Raw genomic sequence first — 22,575 nt, forward strand, 5'->3', positions numbered from 1 at the left:
CTTCCATCAAAAGTGAGTACTTGCAGAGGAACTCTCTGCTTTTCTCAGCACCAATGCAGTCGAGCCCGTTCCACCAGGGCAAGAAGGGTTGAGATTCTATTCCAGGTCTTTCCTTGTGGGTTGCGTCCCATCATAGACATAAGGGGCCTAAACAGATTTGGTTCAGGATGCTTTCCCTGGGCATCCTTCTTCCCATACTTCAGGAAAACGATTGGTTATGCTCTCTGGATTTACAGGATACTTATACTCTCTTTGCATCCAGAGTATGTTTTTTTTTCCTAGTGCCTGGCTGTTGTTGCAGCGTATCTTCATGGACTGGGAGTGCATGTGTTCCCTTAACACGATGATTGCCCGTCTCAACAGATTACAGCACAGTACATATTGAGACTTCTAGACACATGGCTTCCACAGTTCATGTAACTCCCATGGCACTTTTGCACATGACATCCGCTCAGTGCATCCTAGCTTCCCAGTGGTATCAAGTTTAGGGTATCTAGAGGATGTAACCCAACTGTTCGCCAGTCTTCGGTATTCCCCTCAGAGGTGGTTAATTCTCTCTATTTTGATTCTGAGGCATCTTACTCAGTCAAAAGCTGCTGACGAAGGTTGCATCCCTCCTGGCTATCCAACCAAATTATTTTAATTCAACAAACAATCGGGTTGTGATGTACTCGATAACAAAGGAGTACTGGATCTTGCCCTCTGAGTCAGGATGCCATGCAGATGTAGCGGTGGGCCCGCAATGCGGCATGTTTTCTCCAAGCCACTTATCTAATTGGCGTAAACAGCAGTCTGGCCGACAGGCTGAGCAGGATAATGCTACAGTTGAGCATGCCTATAGTTCGAAAGACCCCTCAGTGGATCTTTTTGCTACTTAGTCCAATCGCAAAGTCCCTCAGTTCTGTTCCAGGCTGCAGGTTCACGGCAGGCTACCATCGGATGCCTTTCTCCTTCTTTGGGAGACAGGTTTTCTGTATGCGTATCCTCCCATACATCTGGTGGAAAAGACTTTGCTGTTTCTCAAGCAAGATTGTGGAGCCATGATTCTGATTGCTCTTTTCTAGCTGCGTCAAATAGGATTCCCTCTTCTTCTGGAGTTGGAATGTTTTCCAGCTCTCATTACGCAGAACGAGGGGGCACTTCTACATCCCAACCTCCAATCTCTGGCTCACACGGTCTGGATGTTGAGAGTGGGGTTTCGTTGAGTTTTCCAGAGTGTCTCCCGACTCTTGCTTGCTTTCAGAAAAGATTTCACAAAGAGGTGTTATTCTTTTTCATGGAAGAGGTTTGCCGTCTAGTGTGACAGCAAGGCCCTAGATCCTGCATCTTGTCTTATACAGACCTTGCTTGAGTTCTTTCTACACCTGTCTGTCTGGTCTCAAGACCAACTCTGTCAGTATTCATCTTTGTGCAATAGAGCTTATCATCAACGTGTGAAAGGTCAGCCTTTAGCTGTCCACTTCACGAGAGGTTTATCTCTCCCCCAATATTGAGAGAATTCCTTGTATGTGTCTAGGGGAGATTATTTCTGTTGGGCTTAGCACCCACAATAATTTTGACAGTTGGCTCTTATGCTTCGGTCAGAGTTCCTATCACTCCTTATCCAGTATCTTGGGGTCCCAATGTCGTTTTCATCCAGCTGCTGCAAGCTCAATTCGGGCCACTGGATTCCTGCCATCTGAAGTATTGGACCTGGAAGGTCGTTTTCCTTAGTGGCTGTGCCTTCAACTCGTAAGGTCGGTGAGCTTCGGTCTCTAGTAGCTCAAGCGCCTTACCTTACTTCTCATCTTAACAGAGTAGTTCTCTGCATGCAGACAAAGTTCTTACTGGCGCTGGTATCAGAGTACCAGCTGATCCAGTCAGTTGTCTTGCCAACATTCTTTCTCCCTCATCTTACAAGCCCTGGCGAAAGCAAGCTCCGCACTTTTTGCGTGGAGCAGACGAGCTCCCTCGGACGGTCCGCCCAGTTGTTTATTTCTTTTAATGCCAGTTGCTGTCGGAAACTGCATAATTTCTTCTTGGCTAGCAGAGTGCATCTCCTTCATTTTTGTCCAAGCTGGACTGACTCTAGAAGGCCATGTCACGGCTCACAAAATTAGAGCCATGGCTGAGTCGGTGGCTCATCTAAGATCAGTCACTATTGAAGAGATCTGCAAAGCTGCGGCGTGGTCATCAGTCCACACATTTTCATCTTACTACTGCCTTCAGCAATAGCCGACTCGTCAGTCGGTTTGGGCAGTCGGGGCTGCAGAACTTCTTTGGGGTTTAGAATCCAACTCCAACCCTCCTAAGCCCATTTTTGTTCTGTTCCAGGCTACACTCATTTAGATATTTCTTCTTTTCAGGTCAATTTTATTCTGGCCTCGCCGTTGCGAGACTCAATTGACCACTGTTTGTTGTGTTGTGTAAGCCTGGAAGCTAGGGATACCCCACTTGTGAGAATATCAGCCTGCTTGTCTTTGGAGAAAGAGTAGTTACTTACCTGTAACAGGTGTTCTCCGAAGACAGCAGGCTGCATATTCTCACAAACCCTCCCACCTTCCCCTTTTGGAGTTGTCTCCTCCATCTTTTGGATTTAACTGAGGGGCGTGTCCGCACGGCGAGCGGGAAGAGGTGTGCGCACATGCGCAGTGCGTTCGCTCGCGCGACGGAACGCCGTAGAAGAGATTTTTAGATTTTGCTTTAAAATCCTCCGGGGCCGACGTGGCGTCACCCACTTGTGAGAATATGCAGCCTGCTGTCTTCGGAGAACACCTGTTACAGGTAAGTAACTACTCTATACTGTAACTGGGCGGGAGCTAGCCTTGCTGCTTGTTCGGCCACAAAGTAGCAACTGTAACTACTGCCGCTACTGTTTTTCTTACCCTCACTTCCAGCCAAAGAACAAGGCTATTGCGTCCCATAGCTGCCTTTGTAACTGTGTCTGTTGTCCTTTTTGTTTTGCTTTCCTGGGAAGTGTATGAAGATGGATGAGAAAGAGACATCCATGGCTCGGTTACCAAGGAGGGGCTACTCTGTATTCATGAATAATGTGGTGCAGTGCCCTTGCTAAACACCTCTATCTGTAAACCAGTATGAGGTGAAGTGGTTATTTGAAGCTGGACCAAGCTGGCAACATGCAGTACAGAAATTAAAAACCAACATAGCTTTGGGCTAATGCAGTAACCTTGCATTAGAGCTATGGTGCTAAAAGTTTTCCTAATGCAAGCATAACAAAAAATGTTACCTAATATATTAATTAAATAGCACATTGGCACAAACATAGAAGAGCACACCCAAACACATGCAAATATGGACCTGTGCTACTGGCAGGTATGTCTTGTGCACAAAAAAAGTGGAAGGGTATTGTGCAAAAACCTTAAGAAAATCTGTTTGTCTCCATGTGGTTTTATCTACATGTTCTTTCATAGGGTTGTTAATCATACTACTAAGACTCCTAGATTACTTCGGGATTGGCGGAAACGTACTTAAATGGATCAAGGGCTTCCTAACCACCAGAACATATCAAGTGAAATCAAGTTCAAATATATCTTCACTGTGGAAAGCAGACTGCGGAGTACCTCAAGGATCACCACTATCACCGACCCTTTTCAACCTAATGATGACCCCCACTAGCCAAGTCTTTATTCAACCAAGGCCTTAATCCTTTCATCTATGCAGATGATGTCACAATATACATCCCTTACAAACATGATCTGGCAGAAATCACCAATGAAATCCAGCTCAGCTTGAACATCATGGACTCATGGGCAAATGCATTCCAACTAAAACTCAACTCACTGTCTCATCATCTCATCCCAATACAATACATACAAACCCACTAACATATACACCCCAGGTTGCACCCTTCCAATCTCAGACAGCCTGAAAATTCTCGGCATTACAATCGACTAACCTCTCACTGGAGAACCAAGCAAAATCTACAACAAAGAAAATGTTCCAACCATTCTTCCCGAGGGAAATATTTTGCAACCTGATACAATCAATGGTACTAAGCCACGTAGATTACTGCAATGGAATTTATGCGGGATGCAAAGAACAAATCATAAACTTCAGACCACCCAAAACATGGCAGCCAGACTTATATTTGGAAAAACGCGATTTGACAGCGCCAAACCCCTCCGAGAAAAACTACACTGGCTCCCAAAGAACGTATTGCTTTCAAAATCTGCACCCTAATTCATAAAATTATCTACGGTGAAGCCCTGGGATACATGACAGACCTCATAGACCTACCAACCAGAAACACAACAGGATCAACACGATCACACCTAAATCTCCACTACCCAAGTTGTAAAGGACTCAAATACAAATCAACTTATGCATCCAGCTTTTCCTACATAAGCACACAACTATGGAACGCATTACCAACAGCCGTAAAAACAACGTATGACCACCTAAACTTCCGGAAGTAACTAAAAACTAACCTGTTCAAAAAGGCATACCCTACCGACCCAACTTAAATGCCTGAACCCTACAACACAACGAAACCAAAGCTCGTAATGGACATAAAATAACTCTTCCTCTCTACGATTCCCTAATGCGTCTGTCACACATGAACCTTATTCTACCACAAAATCGCTTTGTATTTTTGTTCATACTGGAATTGGTGAATGCCTTACAGTACTATGTAAGCCACATTGAGCCTGCAAATAGGTGGGAAAATGTGGGATACAAATGTAAAATAAAAGAAATCATCTACTTATTTACTTTTGCTGAAAAACATGTTAAGTCCTTGTATTAGCCATTACAAAATTTTATTGTGCCTTTGGCTTTGTGCAAAATCCAAGTCCACAAGACATATCTTAACCACTGCTATAATTAATTATAAAGAACTAATTTAGGTCAGTTTAATTAATCTGTCGTGATAGTTTTGTGTAGTAATACATGTTTGGGCCCATTCTTTATTAAGCATGCACACACTAGCCTAGCTGATCACTCAGCAATGCAAAGCAAATCCTTTGTTTTGAAGCATGGCAGCCATAATTGTCAAATTATCCTGCCAAAATACTTAAAAACGAAAGCAGGATGACAGCAACTGGAAACGAACTGTAACAAAAATTAAACGTGTGAAGGGAGAGGAATATGTGAATGGAAAAGGACAAATTGTACCACAGGCGGTCTACTGGTCCCGATTGTGGTTGCAAGCACCGTTGTATGGATGGTTTAAATGACCGAAACAAGCAAGAAATCCTTTCGTTTTTCAACAAAATCGGAGATCATGCAGCTCAGAATCTGTACCTACAAGGAATGGCAACAAAATTAGATGTCGAACGGTAGCGACTCCGAAAAGAAAATGGAAAACCAAGAAGCTGCAGCTGGCTGTTTAAAGGTGAGCGAACTCAATTGGTTCTTACACAAACAAGTTGTGTCACGTATTACTTTTATGATACGCAATAAACATGGCATGGATATGAAATTAACATTTTTATACAATGTGATGTAATATAACACAATTTCAAGCACACACAATAAATCTTAGCCTAAAAGGTTTAACAGGTGCTTGGCTAAACTCAAATCGTTATCCAGGCTCCACGGGCAGGCTAAACTAGGCCAAAATTTCTTAATGTCCAAATAAAAAATAGTAATCTTTTATATCAGATTTTTCCATGCAGCTGTAATGTTAACCTCATGTCTTCTTAAAAGATTTTAATTTTTCATTGGCAATTATATCATTAATTTTCATGTATTACATTAATACCAAAAAATGTATTACTTGAATTTCTAGGTTGCAGTTGCTAGACAAGGTGATTTAAAAGTTTGTAAAAAGGCTTTCATTGCTCTCCACGGAATCAAAAGAGGAAGGATTGAAGCAGTGCTGTTGAAACCTGAGATTCCAGAAACAGAGAGCCATGGTCATTACGCCAGTAGACTATCAGCAGTCCCACAGCCAATATTGCATGCTATAAAGGATCACATCCTGAGTTTCCAACCTCGTGAAAGCCATTACTTCCTGCATGACAATGCGAAACAACATTATCTGGATTCGAATCTTAGTATCGCAACAATGCACAAAGAGTTCGAAGTGCAATTCCCTGACCTGAAAGTGAGCTACTTCACATACAGAAGTTTGTTTTCCACACAGAACATCCACTTTGGGTATCCTTGTTCTGGTATCTGTACGGTGTGTGACAGATATCAGTGTCAGATGAAAAGTGTGGAAGACAAAGTTACTAAAGATCATATTACAACCAAACATCAACTGCATCTCCGCAAGGCAGAAGCATTTTATACAGCTGTAGAAGAGTATGCAGCTAGTGGTGATGATACTGCAGTTATTTCATTTGACTTTCAGAAGAACTTTCCTCTTCCTCACCTCTCGGCTAGTGAAGTCTAGGCAGCTATGGTCCCATCTTTTTGGACTTCATGACCTAAAAAATGACAATGCCACCATGTATGTATGGACTGAAAACATTGCCAAAAAAGGATACAATGAAGTCATAAGTTGCTTGCTTCGCTTCATTGAGGCCAACTTTCTAAACAAAAGATAGTACTGGTCAGTGACAACTGCTCAGGACAGAATAAGAGTTGGCCGATGATTGGGCTAGGACTTCTCCTGGCTCAGAAGTTCAAATTGGTGCTGCATCTGTTTCCCATTCCAGGGCACTCTCATCTGGCAAATGACAGAGATTTTGCCTTGATTGAAAAGAGGAGAAGAAAACTTCAGCATGCTTAGCAGCCCAATGACTGGATTAAAGTGATCAAAGATGCTCGCCCGAACAAACCATTCACAGTAGTCAATGTCAACAAAGCAGAATGCTCATACTGACTTTGAGAAGTTTATGAAAACTGAGAACTTCACTCATTGGAGAGAATGCAGTAAAAAAAGCCTAAAGGTCATCCAAAGCAACAAAAGGTCATCTTTCATGAAGTTTGTGCTTTCCTTTACAAATGTGGGGAGCCAGTACAAGCCAGAACATCAATGACAGGTGCATTTGATATCATGTTTCATGCTTTGAAGAAAGGAAAACCACCATCGAACCCAACTGGAGGAGTGGCCTAGTGGTTAGGGTGGTGGACTTTGGTCCTGGGGAACTGAGTTCGATTCCTGGCACAGGCAGCTCCTTGTGACTCTGGGCAAGTCACTTAACCCTCCATCGCCTGCCGCATTGAGCCTGCCATGAGTGGGAAAGCACGGGGTACAAATGTAACAAAAATTTAAAAAAAAACTACTACTCCTGTGTATTCTGGATCTGTTCTACTAAAGGCAGCAAAGGTGAAAGATGTCCAGAGTTTAGTCGAGAAATACGTTCCTGAAACTCACAGAGACTTCTATCATCAGATTGTAGCTAAAGGCAGTTCAGCAGATGGTTCAGCTGATGAAGTGGAAGAGGACAGTGACTGAATTTAAGTTATGAACTGTGCTTCTTTTATTAGCACAATTACCCCCAGATTCTATATAAGGCAGTTTCAGACCCCCCCAAAACCAATTGTTTTCCTTATTGAGGTATCAGGTCACGTATACAATTTTAAAAAATCAAGCATGGACATTGTAAAAAAAAAAAAAATCTTGGAATTCCAAAGCAGATCTATTCCACTTACTAGAAAAGGTAGAAGGAAAGCCAAAAGATGAGGTGTTAAAAGATGAGGTGAAAGAGGCTTTTCTAGCCAAAAGAACATTTTTCAAAAAATGGGAAAGGATCTGAATAAAGAATCAAGAAGCAGCATAAGCACTGGCAAGATTAATGTAAAATGCTGATTAGGAAGGCAAAAAAAGTTTGAAAAGAAGATTGCCATAGAGGCAAAAACTCATAATAAAAACTTTTTTGGTTATATTCTAAGCTGGAAGCTAAGGAGGGATTCAGTTGGACCATTAGATCATGACAGAGTAAAAGGGGCACTCGTGGTGAACAAGACCACAGCAAAGACACTAAGGGGGTCTTTTACTAAGGTTAGTACATATTATCTGTGATAAGGCCCACAGAAGTAAACTGGGTCCTGTGGCAGATAACCTGCGCTTACCTTTAGTAAAACTGAGTTCTTACTAATTATTGTTAATTAAAGTTTTTCTAAGAGACTGCTTTGGCTCCACACTGATCCTCAGACGTGTGATATCCCCAACATATATTTCTTTTGGTGAAATACGAGGTATCTTGGGACTGTGGTACACAACATTCTCTAAGTTCTCACACCTCATTGCCAAATTAGCATGACTTTTTATAGGTGCATTAACAGAAGTCTCAAACCTAGAGAAGCCAGTTTCAATTTTTCCTGAAATAAAATTCCTCGACTTTCCTGTCTTTCACCCTTAGTCTCCAATTCAAATAGTCTCTCAGCATTTTGAGAGAGCTTTTTACTTTTGAGTAGGTATTCTTCTGCAGTCTGCTGGACCAGATGATTGTAAACTGTTTCATTGGCTTAGTCCATAAAACTGGCTGGTCAAATTCTGATCTAAGGTTACAACCAACAACCAAATAGCCACCAAGGGAAAAATAGTCAGTCTTACTGGGTTGAACAAGGCTGTTGAAGTTTCAGAGCAGAGGGGGTCACCAGGTTTCTGGGGCAGTGGGCCAGCAGATGTCATTGACATTACTCATTCCTCTAATGTTGACCTGCTGCCACATGCCATCACTCTGCACCATTAAACCTCCAGCTTCCCTTCCTGAGCTCAGTGAGGAGGAACTGATGTTAGAAACAGGCGCCGAGCCAACTCAAGCGCTACCCGCACCAGCATCTGCAGCGTTCTGTGAAGGTACTCACTCCTTGGGGGAAGAATGACACCACATTCTCCAGGTCCACAGAAGGCTCTGGACTCTGCTCCATGTGGGGCTACATGAGCCACCAGACTCCATAGTGGATTGTTTAGGTATCAAGGAAGCTGCTGGTGTAGTGGGTAGTGCACTCACATTTCTGTTTATTTTTTCAGCATAAAAAAGTCAGAGGAAAAGAGGAGCTGTTGGAGAGCATCCTTCATCTTGCCCCGTTTGGATTTCTAATAAACCTATCCTGATAATGCCAATTAAAAAAAAAAAAAAAAAAGAGTTCTGGGCTTATCCAGGAATCTACAGACTGGTGAAACCAGACGTCGGTGCAGGCCAAAATGGTGAAAACTTCTAAAAAAAAAAAAAAACTACTAAACACAGACATGGTTTAATGGGACACAGTCAAAATGGATTTAGCCAAAGGAAGTTTTACCTCATCAATCTGCTGCTGCATTTTTTTGAAGGTATGAATAAAGGTAGATAAAGATGAGACAGTTGATAAGCAGCCTTTTTTTTAGACAAAGTAGAAATTGGAATCAAGACATCCATGTGTGGACTTATCTAATTCCAGTAATAGTTTAAAAAAAGATCTGCTGACATAGAGCTTTTTATAAAATACATGCAGAGGAAGGAACCATTTTACTTTTGTCAATGTCTGAAACATCAACAGAAGCAACCCAGCAACGTGCTTGTCTTAAGTGTTGGCACTTACACATGCAAAAGGGTATTTCAGAATATAAATGTGTAAGTGCCAATACTCAGACATGTATGTCTGCTGTAAATCTCCCTAATACGTTCAAAAGCCACAATTTAGAGGAGAAAAAACACACTGGGGATTAAAGGTAGAGACCTATTTCAATCCTTCCTGTAAACAGGGGCGTAGACAGCCCTCCAATTCTGGGGGTGCCCAGGGATGAACTGGAGGGCAACACATTCCTCTATCCCCTGCGCTAACAATACCTTTGATAGTGGGGATGCCAAGGCCCCGCCAGCCAAATACAGTGCCTCCACTCTTATCCTCCTTGGCTGCTTCCTTCCTGCAGACATCAGCAGCACCGGGATTTCTCGCACATGCTCAAAGTGAATGGGCTGTGTCGGCAATAGCACACAGCAGCCGCTAGCGCAGCTTAGTAAATCGGGGGGGGGGGGGGGGGGGGAGGGGGAATTTACCTACTTCTCTACTGTGCTTCTACAATTTCTTTCCTTCGGGAGCCCCCCCCCCCCCCCCCAGAAGAGGGGTTGTAGAACTATAAAATGTATCAGACTGTTTTTTTCTATATTTCATGAGTCTTTATTTACCCAATTTATTAGAAATTGTGGGTTTTTGCCATGGCCTCCTGTTGCGACTCCATTGCTCACTGCGGCTTTTTCAAGCTTTGCTTTTTCCTGCACCACTCTGTGAGCTGCGTTTGTCTACATTTACTTATGCTACTCGCTCCACGATTATATGTTTGTACCAATATCTAACATCCATAAATGTTTCTATGACCCCTGAGGCAGGCAGGTTTGTCTCACCAAAACACGGCTCCGTGTTAGGTCCATACTGGTGCCAATAAAGATTTTTTTCTGGATAGTTACTTGTGTGAGATCTCCTTGCATATACTCCCAGAGCTGTTACTTTTGTTGTCTTCTCTACTTTGTTTTGTTGTCTTTGGATTTTCGTAGAGGTGGTTTCCTGTTTAAACGGAGTTTTCAGCCCAATGATAGAAATTAAACACTGGTTTTGAAAGATTACTACTACTACTACTACTATTTAGCATTTCTATAGCGCTACAAGGCATACGCAGCGCTGCACAAACATAGAAGAAAGACAGTCCCTGCTCAAAGAGCTTACAATCTAATAGACAAAAAATAAAAGTAAGCAAATCAAATCAATTAATGTGAACGGGAAGGAAGAGAGGAGGGTAGGTGGAGGCGAGTGGTTACAAGTGGTTACGAGTCAAAAGCAATGTTAAAGAGGTGGGCTTTCAGTCTAGATTTAAAGGTGGCCAAGGATGGGGCAAGACGTAGGGGCTCAGGAAGTTTATTCCAGGCGTAAGGTGCAGCGAGACAGAAGGCGCGAAGTCTGGAGTTGGCAGTAGTGGAGAAGGGAACAGATAAGAAGGATTTATCCATGGAGCGGAGTGCACGGGAGGGGTGTAGTGTAGGACGAGTGTGGAGAGATACTGGGGAGCAGCAGAGTGAGTACATTTATAGGTCAGTAGAAGAAGTTTGAACAGGATGCGAAAACGGATAGGGAGCCAGTGAAGGGTCTTGAGGAGAGGGGTAGTATGAGTATAGCGACCCTGGCAGAAGATGAGACGGGCAGCAGAGTTTTGAACCGACTGGAGAGGGGAGAGGTGACTAAGTGGGAGGCCAGCAAGAAGCAGATTGCAGTAGTCTAAACGAGAGGTGACAAGGGTGTGGATGAGGGTTTTGGTAGAGTGCTCGGAAAGAAAGGGGCGGATTTTACGGATGTTGTAAAGAAAGAAACGACAGGTCTTGGCAATCTGCTGGATATGAGCAGAGAAGGAGAGAGAAGAGTCAAAGATGACCCCGAGGTTTCGAGCTGAGGAGACAGGGAGAATGAGAGAGCCATCAACAGAAATAGAAAACGGGGGGAGCGGGAAGGTGGGTTTGGGGGGAAAATGAGAAGCTCAGTTTTGGTCATATTTAATTTCAGGTGGCGTTGAGACATCTAGACAGCAATGTCAGACAAGCACGCTGAAACTTTGGTTTGGATGCAAGGTGAGATATCAGGGGTAGAAAGGTAGATTTGGGAGTCATCAGCATAGAGATGGTAGGAAAAGCCATGGGATGAAATTAATGAGCCAAGGGAAGAAGTGTAGATAGAAAAGAGGGGACCAAGAACAGAACCCTGAGGTACGCCGACAGGCAGAGGGATAGAAGATTAACCGTGTCCCACTAAAGTTTACAGTCCTTTAGTTTCTGAGGGCTTTTCTCCATAACAAAAAAAAGATATTGTTCAGCGGTTTTGAATACTTTATGCTCATGCCTACATTGTTCAAGTATTAGTTCCTTCTAGTGTCTCCCAATCATCTCAAGAACCTCTTTTCTACCTGAATGCCTATGTACAATGGAATGAAAATGAGAAGGAAGTAAACAGACCAAAAAACCCAATACTAAGACTTTTATATATTTTTCAATTTTACTTTTCTGATTTAACAAATCTGATCCACTGCACATTTTTGTTGGCTGCTTTATACAAAAAATTTTACAAAAGACTGTATGCTTACTGCATCAAGAAAGATATACCTTAAAACAAGACACAAACAGTAATGACAGACCACAATGAAGTACAAAATACAGCATCTGTAACTTGCCTAAATATTCATAGAATATTAGCATTTAAACAGTGAAGTGCTGGATTTCACAAAACTGGATGCCCAGGGGGAAAGAGTTAATGAACCAAGCTCCAAAACTCTCATTTCCAGCTTTTTGAGGTGGTTTTAAACAAAAGAGATTAATTACAATTGTCACCTCAATCACTCCTCTAAAGCCCAAATAGTGGCTTTTCTAAACCTGCTACGTAGACACATATAAACCTACTATTTACATGTGCAAATGCCACTTAACACTTATAACACGACCTAAGCCTCAGTAATTATTGTCCCTCAGATTCTGCACTGTTCTGACCAAGGTATATTTGGGAAGCTGCAGCCTGAACTATAACTTCAAGTGTTGGGTTTTCTGCAGAAATCTGAGACACAAATGAATTGTTCTCCCCAGGGGTGTCACATTACAGGCTACAAAAACACAACACTTTGGTTGTACAATACTTAATAAATTATTTGTTCAAAATATACAACTTTACATATATGGTGCCCAGCCCAAATACATCTGACACAGCAAGTTCTCATTTGTTGCTTCCTGAATGAGATAGTGTACATGTCCCTCAATGGAGAGGGGTAACCCTTTTACTCGATTCCTGTTCTTAATTACACCTTGCAGTCGTTGCTCTATGTCAAGGACGTGCGTCTTGGCCTACAATAAATAAGAATCCATTAAGGTTCATATATTAGCAATCTCCAATGAATTTACAGCTGTGCTATAGCAACAGAAAATTTTGCTCAATAATTTAAGAAGCAGTGCCTTCCAGGCCTATATTTAAATACAGTGTTAAAATATAATTTACTCTGCTGGATGATGTGCCTTATTGGTGCTGCTTATGAATGGAGGGGTGATTGGAGAAGGGTAGATTTATTCATTTGATATACATCTGGCAGGCTGCCCAATAGATTCAGCTAGTAATTAATTCTGTTTGCTTATATTCCACCAACCCCTCATAAGGACCAAATGGTTTACAAATTATGGGGTCCTTTTATTAAGTTGCAGTAAAAAAAATGGCTTTAACGTGCCCTTATGTGGGTTTTTCCGACACGCTAAAGCCATTTTTACTGCAGCAGTAAAACGGACAATTTTCTATTTTTTCTATTAATGGCCATGCGCTAATGACAACATTAGTGCCTGGCCATTAAAAAATATTACCGCGTGAGCACTTACTGCCACCCATTTTCAAGGCAGTAAGAGCTCCCGCATTATTCCTGAGCTAGCCAGTTAGCTGATGCTAATATAAATGTGCTGTTTAGCGCAGGGATCCCATACTCTGCCCTCTAAAAAATATTTTTAGCATGTGGTTAGCGTGCGCACATTTGGCAGGCTTGAGCAGGACCTGCAGTACGCCATTTTAAGCTGCATTAGGTGCACATTAGCGCCTAAGCGCTTAGTAAAAGGGCCCTTTACTAGTAACCAAGTTCCATTGCATAAAATGGGACCTGCAATAAAAGCAAACATATCTTATAACAGTGTTAGCGCATGATAACACAGTAGCACACATTAATTTTTGAGAAGTGCATCACAGGAAGTATATAAGAAGCACCTTTCACCCTTCTTACTGGCTATTTGTCAAATCTTTTATATACTTGCTGATCTTACTGTGTGCTGTGCTGTCCTGTATGTGGGTAAGATCTTTTTTCTTTTTATTTTGCAGCACTTATTATCCTCATGAGTAATATGACTTTTCAATCGGTAGCTTTGTATTTTGTCTCATCACAGCAGTGCTTTTAACATTAGTGGAGGGATAGACAACTAGGCGAATATAATATATCGCAGCTGCTGAAGAGTACCAGGGAAATATTGGAGAGATGGGATGGATTGCCGTTGTCGCTGATGGGGCGGATTGCTCTGTTTAATATGGTGTTGTTTCCCAAGTGGCTTTATTGCATGCAGACGATCCCACTTTACCTCAAACAACGGGACTTAAGAGCACTTCAAAATATGCTTTCCAGATTCTTTTGGGCTAGGAAAAGGCCTCAGGTCAAGTTTGAATTTCTCAAAGGGAAAAGCGGGGAGGGAGGATTTGGAGTCCCAGATATTAAACTTTATAATATGGCTTGTCTCTTGCGTCACTTGGGGGACTGGTATCAGCAGACGGAGAGTTTCACTCCCCTGGCTATGGAAGTGGAGCTGTGTGGTCCCCTACATATTTTTTATGTACTGCAGGCACTGCGGAAAGATCTGCCCACATACATACGGTCTAGTGTCTTGATAGAGCCCTTAAGAAGAGTATGGAAAGATTTGGCGAAGATCTGGTCTTTCGACTGCAGATGTAGTAGCTTGCTCCCCCTGCAGGGCAATGAGGCATTTCGTCCGGGCATGGATAACCAAGTGGTGAGGTCCTGGGGTGAGGGGGGGATACTGTTCCTGCACCATGTGTTGGGACCAAATGGCGAGATGAAGTCCATGGAAGACCTTGGGTTAAATTCATTAGACTGGGGTAACCGTTTCGCATATGAACAGATACGACACTATGTGACTTCTCTTACGCGCAGGGCATTGGGTGTTGAGTTGACCACCAAATTGGATGCCCTGTTAGAGATGCCGTCGGGAGATCCTGTTTCCATCTCCATGTTATATAAGAGACTGATTATGACCAGACCGCAAAGAGACCTGGGCTTGTTGGCAACCAGGTGGGCGGGAGATATACAAGCACCAATTTCGTCTCGGGACCTACTGAAGGGGTTGAGGGGAGTTTTGAAATGGACACGAAGTGTAGAGCTGCGGGAATGTCAGATCAGAGTTACTTACCGTGCTTACACCTCCCAATCTAGACTATATCACATGGGATATTTAGAGTCGGCAGCTTGCAGGCGATGTGGAGGGTCCCAAAATGACTTTTTCCACGCCTTTTGGAAGTGCGGGGCTATTAGAGCGTTTTGGGTCAGGATAACTAGGTTTATGGGTAGTATCGGGGGACATCGGGTCCGAATGTTACCTCAATGTATTTTGCTGGGTTGTCTTCCCCCGATTGAGGGAAACACGAATCACCAGAGTGCACTCGTCCATAAGGCTTTCTTGGTGGGTATGAAATGTATCTTAGTGAACTGGATCTTAGATCACGGTCCCTCTTATTGGCAATGGCGAAATCGTTTTCATGCTTTGCTTTTGATGGAACTCCAGGACTCCTTGCTTAACTTTAAAACCCAAAATAATTTTTACCTGACCTGGAGGAGATACCTTCAGGTGATATCTCCTAAAGCAAGAAGCTATGTTCTTAACAAACTCACTGCTTTGACTAGTTCTCCTTCAATAGCTGGCTCCAATTAGAAGAATTTGAGACTCCCAACTATAAAAAATTGGATGGTTCTCGGGTAGAAGGGTATGAGAGGATAATTGGATAATGGGTCAGTATCGTGGATAGGTGGGGGGGGGGGTGGGGGGATGGGAAGGGGTTTGATTAGTATTAGCCCTTTTAGAGGCTTATTTACGAGGATGATTCCAACTGTTAATGGTACAGAATTCGTTTACTAAGCTATGTTACGGGTTGGTGTATGGGAACTGTTGTTGGGCTGTGAATTGGGGAAAATATATTCAACGATCGGATATTGTAAAGGACAATAGTAATATCCATTGCCGAGGGGAGTAAAGGGGGAGAGCTATAAGAAAACAGGCTCTATCTCCTAGCTCTTGAATGCGAGGATTTACAAGCATGGACTGAAAATGTGGACTTTGCTGATTAAACAATTCCAGACACAGCCCTCAACATGCAAGAATATTTATTAATCAAGGACCAGTGGGAGAGAGGAGGGTATAATACAAAATAATTGATGATAAAGCATTAACTTGTATCTAGTTGAAATATATAATCTACATGTTTAAGATTGCGAAATGTTCAGTCTGTTATATCATCAATAAAAATTGTTGAAACTAACATTAGTGGAGGGAACTGGTATGTATACTTTTGCACTTGAATAGCATTTTTGCTAAATAATGTTTAGCACATTTTACTTATTGGTTCCCATACACATTTGTATGTTAACCACTTCATGTTCTTAAGTAACTGTTATTTTTATAATGCAAAGCATGTGTGTGTACATTTTAACATCTGGTTCCCACACAAATTCTGTATGTTGAATTTTTAGTGTTTCTTAAATTCATATGTTATATTATTGTTATTGATTTGATATACTGTTACAGCTGACCCCTGACGCAGCCCAGAAGTGGGCGAAACGTGCCCACTTTGGTCTTAAAACATCATTTCTGTGCGATCTACATAGGAAATATTTACATGCAATTTTTGACCTCTCATTTAACAAACCTTTTCATTAACAACTTCCCCAGTTTCATTTGCTGGTGCTTTAGTACCTTTCACCGGCTTACTCCACTCCACAAGCGGGTCATGAAGAAAAGGTTTCAAGACACTAGAAAAACCAAAAGAAATATGTTAATGAATACCTATGGGGATCAGCACTAATTTTCTATTCTCTCTTTCAAGTGGAGATAAGAGTCATACTGGTAAAGAGAAGATAACTCTCAAAAGCCTGTCACAGATATATCAAATTAGTCCAGTAAAAAGCTATCACCTACAACTTATATGTTAACTCAACTTCAAAGTAGACTGGCATTGCAACTACAGTCCTTTTCAAGTGAAAACGTAGCCTGCCCCATCTGCAGACATCTGGGCATATTGTTTGCCAAGATATTTTCTAATAATTTGTTCAGATTTAGTAGCCTCCCAGAAGCAGAGCATTCCATGCATAAAAACAAATCATTACATAGCTGTGAGGGAGTCTATAGGAAATTACCATTCCCCCTTAATAGAACTCCTTCACAGTTACAGAGCCACCTTAAAAGGCAAGCCACAGAACAGGGAAGAGACAAGGCAGGAGCAGAGCAGGGAGGGCATGGTCAAGGCAGGATAAAAACTCTCAGCACAGATCAGGCAGGGCCAGGGAGGCTCAAGAGTACAGAGAAGCCCTCCACTGCAGACGTATAAGCTACAGAAGCTCTACTCAGGTAGGTCAAGTTTATCTTGGATCCCTACTAAAACTGTAACTTTGGAACTCAGGGTCAAGTCTGGTCCTATTGTACTGAATTTTGAGACAGAATAACTCTGGGACTCCAGGCCAAAGGCAGCTGTTGTGCTGCCTTTTGAAAGAGATGGTGGGAGGCAGGGCTGGTGGTTGGGAGGTGGGGATAGTGCTGGGCAGACTTATACGGTCTGTGCCCTGAAAAAGACAGGTAGAAATCAAGGTAAGATATACACAAAAAAAGGCACATGTGAGTTTATCTTGTTGGGCAGACTAGGTGGACCGTGCAGGTCTTTTTCTGCCGTCATCTACTATGTTACTATGTTAGATAGTGCACATCATGGCCCTGCTGGAGCAAGCCACAGGAAAGAACTTTTACTGCATTTTTCAAGGTCCCAGGCCTTCCCTCATTCATGCTGCTACAATGGCATAGAAAAAAAAAAAGAGAAGACTGAAAAAAAATTGTATACAAGAGGAACTTCCTGTATTGTGGACTATTTCTTTCTCTCCATTCACCCTCTGATTTTTACCTCATGAGAGATTCTCTCTGATCTCGCATTAATCGCATGGTGACCTCACAAGCTCTCCGAAACAGACCTTCTGTCCCCATGGGGCCCATTCCATTGACCATATTATGAGTAAGACGAAAAGGTACAATTTCTGGAACTTCAAAAGTTTCTCCCTTTAATGTGATAAAAGAAAATATTCAAAAGGAGATTAAACTGTAATTATACATCAGTTGATAAAACATAAGTGCATTTTATATTTTTAAGGGCATTAATATACACCAACAATACTCAGCAGGTCCCATTTCCATCTACTAAATTATTTAAACAAAAGAAAACCTCTGCTGTTTTACTCATGCAGGTGGCTTTCATTATTACTCTGTTAAGAAAACAGAAATCTGTAAGAAATGAAAGCCTTCTTTTTTTTTTTTTTTTGAATGTGAAGTTTTTACTGACCAGTTGTTGCGTCCCTCGCCTGTCGCGCCTCTCACCTGAACCGCGCAACACCTGCCGAGGACGCGCTCCAGAATTGGCCGCCTTTCATCGCGCCATTGGTCGGCCTCCCAGTTCCCTCTCCAGATCGCTGGCCATCTTGGCCAGGCTGCTCCCAATGGCCGGCCATTGGGCCGGCATCAGCGAAGTCGAAGAACATGGTGCCGGCGTTCAAGGGCCGGCTTCTCTTCCAGATGCGGAGCCCGGGAAGCAAGGCTGCGCCTTGTGGTTTCCTGATTGGTTGGTTGAAGCGGGGCTTCGCCTTAGGTCTGGCGCTACGCCTATCCTGGATGCTCCTCGGATGACGTCTCCTGCGGTTCCGGGACTCCCCAGCTGACTCTCGGCTCCCTGATGGGGAGGGCTATTTAAGGAGCAGCGTTTCTCCTGAGTCTTGCTTCGGCTTCTCGTCTCAGAGGACATAAGCTTCCGTGTGTTGTCGCCAGTCTTCTCTTCTGACTGACCTGACTTGTTTGACTCTGCTAGTTCCTGACATCCTTTGCTTGCTGCCAGCCCTGACCTCTGCTAGTTCCTGACTCTTCTCGCTTGCTGCCAGCTGTAGGAGTATTTCCCTGTGTGTCTCACCTTGCTGGTCTTGGCCTGTATAATCCTATGACATCAAAATGGAGGCTGTAAACTCTGACCTGCACAGCAGTGATTTAGCTAATTCAGCTTTCTGGAGAAGCTAGCAGACGTAACCCCAAGGACATGCTGTGGACAAACCAGCCCCTTATCTCCCTGAGAGGCTGGCTCCAGCAAGGCAGGTGAGAAACAGAAAATGCATACCAAAATGTAACAACTTGAAGGTCAAGAACAACGGACCCTTCTTGCCATGCAGTGAACTGAGAAAGAGGAAGATTGGTTCCTGCAGCCACCGGACCAAGAGGTACTGGGAAGAGCGGGAACAAGAAAGCCTTGGAAGAAGGTGGAGGTGGAAAGAAGACCAGTGAGACCTAATAAGGTCCTCACCTGATGAACTGTGTACCTGGAGGAAGTATCGTGGTTCAGCTGTACCTGCACTGAGTGACCTGCTCCCTGTCTGCTGCAGAGTTCCCGTTCCAGCTCTGACTGAGACTCGCTGTGAATTCAGCTTGAGTCTGTGGAGTATCCCGTGCCAGCTCCCGAGAGACGGCCCTGAGGTCAGCCTGGTGAGCCACACGGTGATTTATTTCCTATTAGTCTGGGGCTAGTTAGTGGTAATTACCTGAGCAAAGGACTGGGGTAGTCATACCGTGATCAGGAGATAAGCTGCTAATAACTGTACTACCTCGTACATAGTGTAACCTGACCAATCAGTGGTGTAATTTTATCTGGTAACCAGTAAGAATTAGAGTTTAGTAGTGTGACGTACGATTGTAATTTTTATCAGCCAATCAGTTTGTATTCAGCCAAAGCTTTGCCAGAGTTCTATATATATTTTGCATACATTATCTATATTTTCTTATCTATAATAAACTAATATATTCCAGCTTGCGTTCTCAGTTGCAGTTCTTTCTAACGGAAGTATTTGGCTAAGTTCCAAGGTTCCCACCCCTAGGCCAAGTACAGGATAATTTGCTTGCAGATAGTTCTGTTTGGGGAACCTGGGACACAGGTAATTTATTATCTGTGGCTATCCTACACAGCCCAGACCTCTGCTAGTTCCTGACTCTCCTTGCTTGCTGCCAGCCTGTCCGCTGCCTGATCCCAGTCCTCCCTCCGACTGGCCGGTCAGCCAACCCCTGCGGTTCCGGAAGTCCCGTTGGCCGCCTGCAGCTGGAAGCTCAATTCCCGGTAAACGGCGGTCGCCGCGGGTGAAGTCTAGGGGTTCGGCTGTCCTTTGGAGGGCTGCGGTATCTTCACCTACGCCCTCCAGTAGGACCCAAAGGCTCACGGGATTTCCATCCAGCACACCAGTGTACAAAGATGTACATGATATAGGCAGGTCTGCCTTTCCAGGTAAGTGCTATCATAAGTTCCATGACTTTACTAATGTGCTAAGGACTTCGTTTACAAAGCCACGCTAGTGATTCCCATGTGGGAAATGTGAGGAAACCCACAGCAATTAAATGGGCTTCTTCTCATTTGTCAAACCAAGAATCGGTAGCATAGCTTTGTAAAAGAGGCCCTATATTTCTTGTTTTGCTGGAAGTTATTCATTTGCTGAATTATCATTGTAAATTCTTTTAACACCTGTGTGACATTTTCACTTATAATATACTTTAACTCTACAAGTACAGTGACTGCTGTATTATAATACTGTCTGTATTATTTAGATTGTAAGTTCTTTTGAGCAGGGACTGTCTCTTTGTATCAGGTGTTCAGCGCTGCGTGCGTCTGGTAGCGCTATACAAATGCTAATAATAATAAATAAAAATTTGATATTAATTTGGGTGCAACAATATGATATGTACATGGTCCCTTATAGAAAGAGCAGATTTTATTTAGGTATAAGATGTGGGTGGTGCACATGGTACCACTGAGCTAATATTAGCTTCTAATCTCCAGAAACCTGGGCTGTAAGGTCTCAGGTCTCAAATGCCACATCACATGACTATCAGTGCCTGCTCAAAACAGGTCTAGGACTTAGCAGCTATTGCTCTGTTAAGCAGGATAAGATGCATTAATGTCATACAAGTCTGTACAGCATCTGATTTCTACTAAAAAGACTCCCCATTATGAGCTCTAACTCCTTCCCGTTCTCTGTACATATTTTTTGAAATGCTAATTTTTTACATCCATATTGAAATGCTAATCTTTTACATCCATATTTTAACTTAAGAGTTATATTTTTCCATCAGATACATAATTATGCTTGGAAGTACACAACTCACTGGCTTGGTAGATATACAAGTACCTGGCTTAACTTTGCTTCTGATATAGAAACAGGTACCTCTTGCAGAAATAACTTCTGTTGAGCCCTGATGCACTTTACTGTTACAACAGACCACGTATAACAAAATAACCAATAAAGCAAGCTGGTGACAGAGGTGTTATTAAACCTGAGTAACCTTATGCCAACCAGAATGCCTGAACAAACTTTTTCAAACGCAAGAGGCAGCCAGGCAGGCTAGGAATGGACATGCACATAAAGACAGAAAGCCAGGACTTTAACACGGGGAAAAAAAATAGTATATTTAACAAGGGATATACCTTTTCCCTGTTGTCTCGAGAAACCAAAGCAATTAAAAAAAAAAAAAAAAGAGAGAGAGAGAGAGAATTACAAAGATAGTGAGAACAAGCAGCATGAAGGGGCTATGGCTAACTTGTTAAAGATTCATGCCTCATTAAGCGTATCTTTTGAAACATCTACTTATTACTGTTCAGAATCTGGTCCAGGTTGCCACATGTATTTTTATAGAGGGGTCTTATTTCCTTTTCAGAAAATACTCACACATACAAAATTAAAAGAACAGCTCCATAAAATCAGGAGGCATGCTAGGCAGCTTCTAAATAATTCCCTTGAGTTTATTATTAGAAGTTATTTCTTCTGCATACCTTATTGAAGAGGCAGTTGAAATCCACATGTACACATTCTCCAGTAAAGGAATCAAAGAGAATATTTTCTCCATGTCGGTCTCCAAGGCCCAAGATGTAACCAACCATTGACATTACAGCAGTGGATCGGCAGTACGCGGATCTGCTATTATACCTAAAAACAATGTACAGAGACATACTGCTGTAAATAAAGATCAAATGTAAAGACACTGCAAAACTGTTAAATATTTCCTTTGAAAATAAAATCTTTTCTAAATTGAACAAGACAAACTAAACACTGAAGAGGTATGATAGGTCTCATGTTTATCTTGAGCTTTTAGACAAAAATTGCAACCATTTGAGCGCTCTGTGCAGCTTGATAAAGGCATTATTCAGTCAGATATTCATGTCAGATACTAATTTATTGCTGTAACATTATTTAATGTTGACACTGCGAATAGACTTTGAAAGAAAACACAAACCTTTGCATCTCTTTGGCATTTACAAAGCAAACCAAAGCTTTGGCTGCTTTTTACCACCATCAGAGACATATTGGAGTGGTTCTCATTAGACAGCAGAAAATGAACCTACTAATTATGTTACTGAGAGGAGACCATCTTGCTTGTGTTACTAGAGAAGTGATAGAACAGTGTCACTATAACAAACTACTGACCAAGAAGTAGGATCAGGAAATGTTCTCAAGAACCACTCATGAAAAACAGGAGGATGTCGAGGCAGAAGCTTTTCCCTGAAAACGGACAGCTTTTCCTGTAGAGGTGTTGACTTTGGCAGCATGCACTGACGAAGCTCCTTCCCACTCATGTATACTCCTATACAACAGAAAGTACAACTTAGCAAAGACAGAACTACAGAAAAGAGGATTGAAAAGCTGAAAACAGTGCTGCATTCAAACATAAGCAAGTGTTTTATCAGAGCACAGATTGTAAAGGCAGTCATTTTACCGCCCATACTCAGATCATTATTTTTTTAGCCCATATTATGATATGCAAACAGGTGAGAAAACTTTACCTCCATAATCAAAAATATTCATTCAGAAAAAGCCTAATAAATCCATCTAGTTTGCCCAGTTATTCCTGTACATGCTCCAAGGAT

The 22,575-nt window shown here is 42.4% G+C and overlaps 1 protein-coding gene across 1 annotated transcript in view; it reads right to left on the reverse strand.

The window, feature by feature from the left end:
- Positions 1 to 11,859: 11,859 nt before the first annotated feature.
- The window catches only part of ATR (ATR serine/threonine kinase), a 174,492-nt gene continuing 163,776 nt past the window's right edge, over positions 11,860 to 22,575 (reverse strand). The window contains exons 43-47 of the mRNA XM_030216335.1: positions 22,136 to 22,292; positions 21,484 to 21,637; positions 17,542 to 17,693; positions 16,300 to 16,402; positions 11,860 to 12,686 (exon numbers count right to left, since the gene is read on the reverse strand). Of these exons, the coding sequence (XP_030072195.1) occupies positions 12,513 to 12,686; positions 16,300 to 16,402; positions 17,542 to 17,693; positions 21,484 to 21,637; positions 22,136 to 22,292 (740 nt within the window). The 3' untranslated portion in view covers positions 11,860 to 12,512. The remainder of the gene's footprint in view (positions 12,687 to 16,299; positions 16,403 to 17,541; positions 17,694 to 21,483; positions 21,638 to 22,135; positions 22,293 to 22,575) is intronic.

This window comes from Microcaecilia unicolor, chromosome 10 (genome assembly GCF_901765095.1).
Source record: "Microcaecilia unicolor chromosome 10, aMicUni1.1, whole genome shotgun sequence".
In the NCBI taxonomy this organism is placed as follows: Eukaryota; Metazoa; Chordata; class Amphibia; order Gymnophiona; family Siphonopidae; genus Microcaecilia; species Microcaecilia unicolor.